Source organism: Hipposideros armiger, unplaced genomic scaffold, assembly GCF_001890085.2.
Source record: "Hipposideros armiger isolate ML-2016 unplaced genomic scaffold, ASM189008v1 scaffold_1620, whole genome shotgun sequence".
Taxonomy (NCBI): Eukaryota; Metazoa; Chordata; class Mammalia; order Chiroptera; family Hipposideridae; genus Hipposideros; species Hipposideros armiger.
The window spans coordinates 77494-81781 of NW_017732970.1; the positions used below are offsets into that span (position 1 = coordinate 77494).

The 4288-nt window shown below is 44.2% G+C and overlaps 1 gene segment (V, D, J or C); it reads left to right on the forward strand.

Moving 5' to 3' along the window:
* The first annotated feature begins 1777 nt into the window (after positions 1-1777).
* The window catches only part of LOC109377909 (immunoglobulin lambda variable 2-11-like), a 28361-nt gene continuing 25850 nt past the window's right edge, over positions 1778-4288 (forward strand). The window contains 2 exon segments of the V gene segment in view: positions 1778-1859; positions 1977-2308. Of these exon segments, the coding sequence occupies positions 1814-1859; positions 1977-2308 (378 nt within the window).

Below are 4288 nucleotides of genomic sequence, written 5' to 3' on the forward strand. Positions count from 1 at the left end.
TTTCCCCAGGAGACAAGGATCCAGTTCACTGGCTCCACAGGCCCAGTTGATGGATTTCTGAGCAGTTCATTGACTTACTATCGTTTTACTGTTATCTCACACTAAAGACAACATTGTTTAAACCATTTAGTGTAATTTAGAACATGAATATTTACAGCACAATCAATGAAATAATTGTCTCAAATCCAAAATTGTCAATTCTCCCAACACACATTTTACCTTCAATACTTAAGATCCCCCACACTTGCGCAGGGTGTCACTTCCTTTTGTTCTTGAAAATGTCTGTGACATGGTATGAATAATGACACAAATAGTTTCACCAGAGCATTTTTATCCATAGAAATCCCAATCACTTCCTGAATGGCAATGCATCCCATTGCCATTTCCACTCTGGCTGTTCAGTCCTGTTTACTCTGTCCCCCTAATCCAACTATTTTTAAAAAATCACACTAGGTCAAGCATCTCTCTGTGGATGGGGAAGATTTTTGCCTCTAGAAAACACACAGTTCTGAGGCGAGGTCATCTCAATGTGCTACATAGGGCTATGATGAAACACGTACCCCTTTTGTTCGAAAGTTCCTAATGTTGGACCCTTTTGCCAATCCTGGCTGTCACCTTCCAGAACCTCACACACAAGAATGGTGCTTCCTGCTTTCCATTCTGTGGTAATGAATCTTACCGAGCTCTCGCACCATCATTGGTATTTTGTCTTAATATTGTGGGAAGCCAATCTGTCTTCCCTGTGTCCCATTGTTTTTCCATCCATTTTTCCTACTGGAGTTGATTTTATTTTACAGCTAATATTTCCTGAGCTGGGCCAAGAACTGCCTCAAGAGCACTAAGCCTGTGGCAAGAATGCCCTGGGACGAGCACAGTCGTCCCCAGCAGATGGCCTGGCCACCTGCTTTGGCACGTGACGCATTCCATTCTAAAGGAAGATGGAGACAAACAGAAATGAGTTTGGATGGATTTAAGAGAAACCCATGGTCCTGGTACTGAGCTAGGAAGGGAAGAAAACAAATAGGGAGTTGAGCAGGGTTTTCCAGCTCCCAATCAGCTTCCTTTCCTGGGGCTTGGGTTGCACCATCTGTGACCACGAGGGGGCAGCACTGTCTACATTTGGGGAAGATACTTGCTGTGGTTTTACCCTGACCTGTACCAAATCTAAATAGGTGCCTACCCTGACAGCCTCCTGAGTGGGTCTTTCATGAATGTCCTGTATCGGTTGTGTCCCAATATTTCTAGTTTTAGAAATACCAATTAATGTCCTTGGACCTCAGACACTGCCGAGATTGGGACAAGGGATACACGAGAATCATTTCCACTGAGGAGCATGAAGAAAAAATTGGAAAAGATTAGGATATCCCAGCTTTGCCTGTGGTCCTTGGGTAGCAGAGTGATTGGGTTTCTAAGAGCCAACCTAAGAGCCTGTCCTCACTCTCCTCTTAGACATCTTGGAGGACATGTCCCTGGATTCCAAAGCCAAGAACCACCTTAGTTCCCACAACACAGGGACATTCAAGGATTGCTTCATTGCCTGGGCTCTCCAATAATGCTCTCAGTGTGTCATAACTCAGAAAAATTATGTTGAAGAGATTCTAATTCTCTCAGGTTACTTCTGCTCTCCTATGATACAGAATCCTCTAGAATTAATGGCCAGGTCTCAGTGGGGTGAGCAGAGGCAGGTGCAGGAAGCAGATTTGCATGGAGGCCCCTCTCTCCTCTGAGGCAGGTGTAGGGGATAAGAGAAGTCTGGGGGAGCCAGGCCCAGGGTTGGGGGCTCAGAAGGTAGCTCTCTGGGGGCATCTGCACCATGGCCTGGGCTCTGCTCCTCTTCACCCTCCTCACTCAGGGCACAGGTGAGGCCTCTGGGGAAGGGGCCAAAGAGACTTCAGGGCTGATCCTTTGTCTTCTCTCCCCAGGCCCTGCTGGGCTCCAGCACTGAACTCACCAGAGTGTGTTTCTACTCTCTTCAGGCTCCTGGACCCAGTCTGCCCTGACTCAGCCTCCCTCAGTGTCTGGCGCCCCTGGAAAGTCAGTCACCATCTCCTGTGCTGGAAGCAGCAGTGATGTTGGAGGTTATAACTATGTCTCCTGGTACCAACAGCGCCCGGGCACAGCACCCAAACTGCTTATTTATGATGTGACAAATCGGCCCTCAGGGGTCCCTGATCGCTTCTCTGGTTCCAAGTCTGGCAACACGGCCTCTCTGACCATCTCTGGGCTCCAGGCTGAGGACGAGGCCGATTATTACTGTTGCTCATATTCGAGCAGTGTCACTGGCACAGTGGTGCAACTTCATGGGGAAGTGAGACCAAAACCTCCTCTGAGCTCATGCAAGTCCCTTCACTCCTACACTCAGTCTTTCATTTTTTCCTTTGTTATCATTTTATTTTGAAGTAGTTGCAATCTTAAAAATATAAAGATAATAAACGTACACCTATTTAAACTGCCCCTGATTCACTAATTTTTAACATTTCGTCATATTTTCCTTTCATTATATTTACTTTTCATTTCTCTCTCAGCCTATATGTGTGTGTATGTATATGTGTACCTGTGTATGTATGTTTTCTATGTGTAGTTGTATGTATAGGTGAAGGGACCCCAGCCCGGACCCTAGCCCGGACAGATTCACTTTTTAAAAAGAAAAAAAAATCATAATTTAGCTACTCCAGCTAGACTCTAAGCAGAACTTCCCATTAAGACAGTAAAACGCCTAGCTTTACAAAAATTGGGTTGCAACAGAAATATTAAAAATGTTTTGCAGAAATAGTTTTGCCTCAACTGGCTTAGACCGTTTCCCAGGAACTAACAGCTCTTTTTGCTTCTGTACACCTGCTTTGCTTCTGCTGGGGAATAAAAGGTTAAAGAACAACATTCCTCAGCTCAGCGTTCCTCCCCTCCCCTCCCCTCTATCTTAACATATGAAAAGCCCTTACAACAGTTACTACCGCCCTCTCCCCCACCCCCGCTCTATCTTAACATATCAAAAGGCCTTACAACAGTTAACTCCCCTCACCCCTATCTCTAAGGGACAGGTTGTGCGGTCAGCTCAACCCAGTCACGATATTACTGTTATGACATCTGAACATAACGGCACTGTTGTGACAGCAAGATGCGGTTTTAACTGAAATAACTGCACATTCTTTTTTGGCTTCTGTTTTGCTTTGCATACAGCCCTGTCTTATAAAAACCCTACCCCCCAAATCTGGAGGCCGTCTCTCCTTAGTTGGAGAGGCGGTCGCTGAGGTTCAGCTTAATAAAATCTTCAGAACCCTAATTTGACATCCAGCCTCTTTGTTAATTGTCTGGACCCAACATAGGTATGCACATATACATAAATATACATACATAACACACACATAACTTATTCATTTTCTGAATCATTTGAGAGTAAGTTTTATCCACCAGCACCTAATTTTAATATCCTATTTTTTTCAATTCACATTCCATAACATTCATCATTTCAAGGTGTACATATGATTCCGTGGTTTTTCCTATTTTCACAAGTGTGTGCATCCATTACACTCTATAATTCCGGAATGTTTTCATCCCCATGAAAGTAACACCTCATCCATTATCAGTCACTCCTCCTTTCTGTCTCCCCTCAACCTCCTCCTAACTACTAATCTACTTTCTTTCTCTAAGGATTTGCCTACTCTGGGTATTGCACATAAATGGAGTCAGACACTACGTGGCCCTTTATATTTGATTTCTCTCACTTATTCAAGTGTTTTCAAGGTCCATTCATGTGGAAACATATATCAGGATTTCATCCTTTCTCATGATTGAATAATTGTGCATTGTATGGATATGCCTCATTTCATTTATCTATTAATCAATTGATGGCATTCCATTCATTTTTCTGTCACAACCCAAGGGCAGAGTGGTCTTTTCATGACCTAGGGCATGAAAACCCTAGATTCACATTACGAGGAAATAAAAATATAATACTCACTCTTGGGAAAATATTACGGAGGCAGCCAAGGCTTCATTATTTTTTCATCTTAGAGCCTCCTAAGGGTTCCCCATTGCAGAGCACCTTTCCTTCTTTTCTACCTGTTGTTTGAACATGCCCTTGACGTGATGGAGGAGGCAAGGGAGGGGGTGTGGGCCTCAGCTTCAACAGCTGAGCCAGGAGGCTTTGTCCTGCTGTTGGCTCTTTCTTTTTCTTTTTTTTTTTTTTAAAGATTTTTTTTTTAATTGGGGAATTGGGGGGATGGGAACAGCGCTGGGGAATTGGGGGAAGGGGAACAGACAAGTTGCTGTCGTTTTGTTCTTCAGCCTA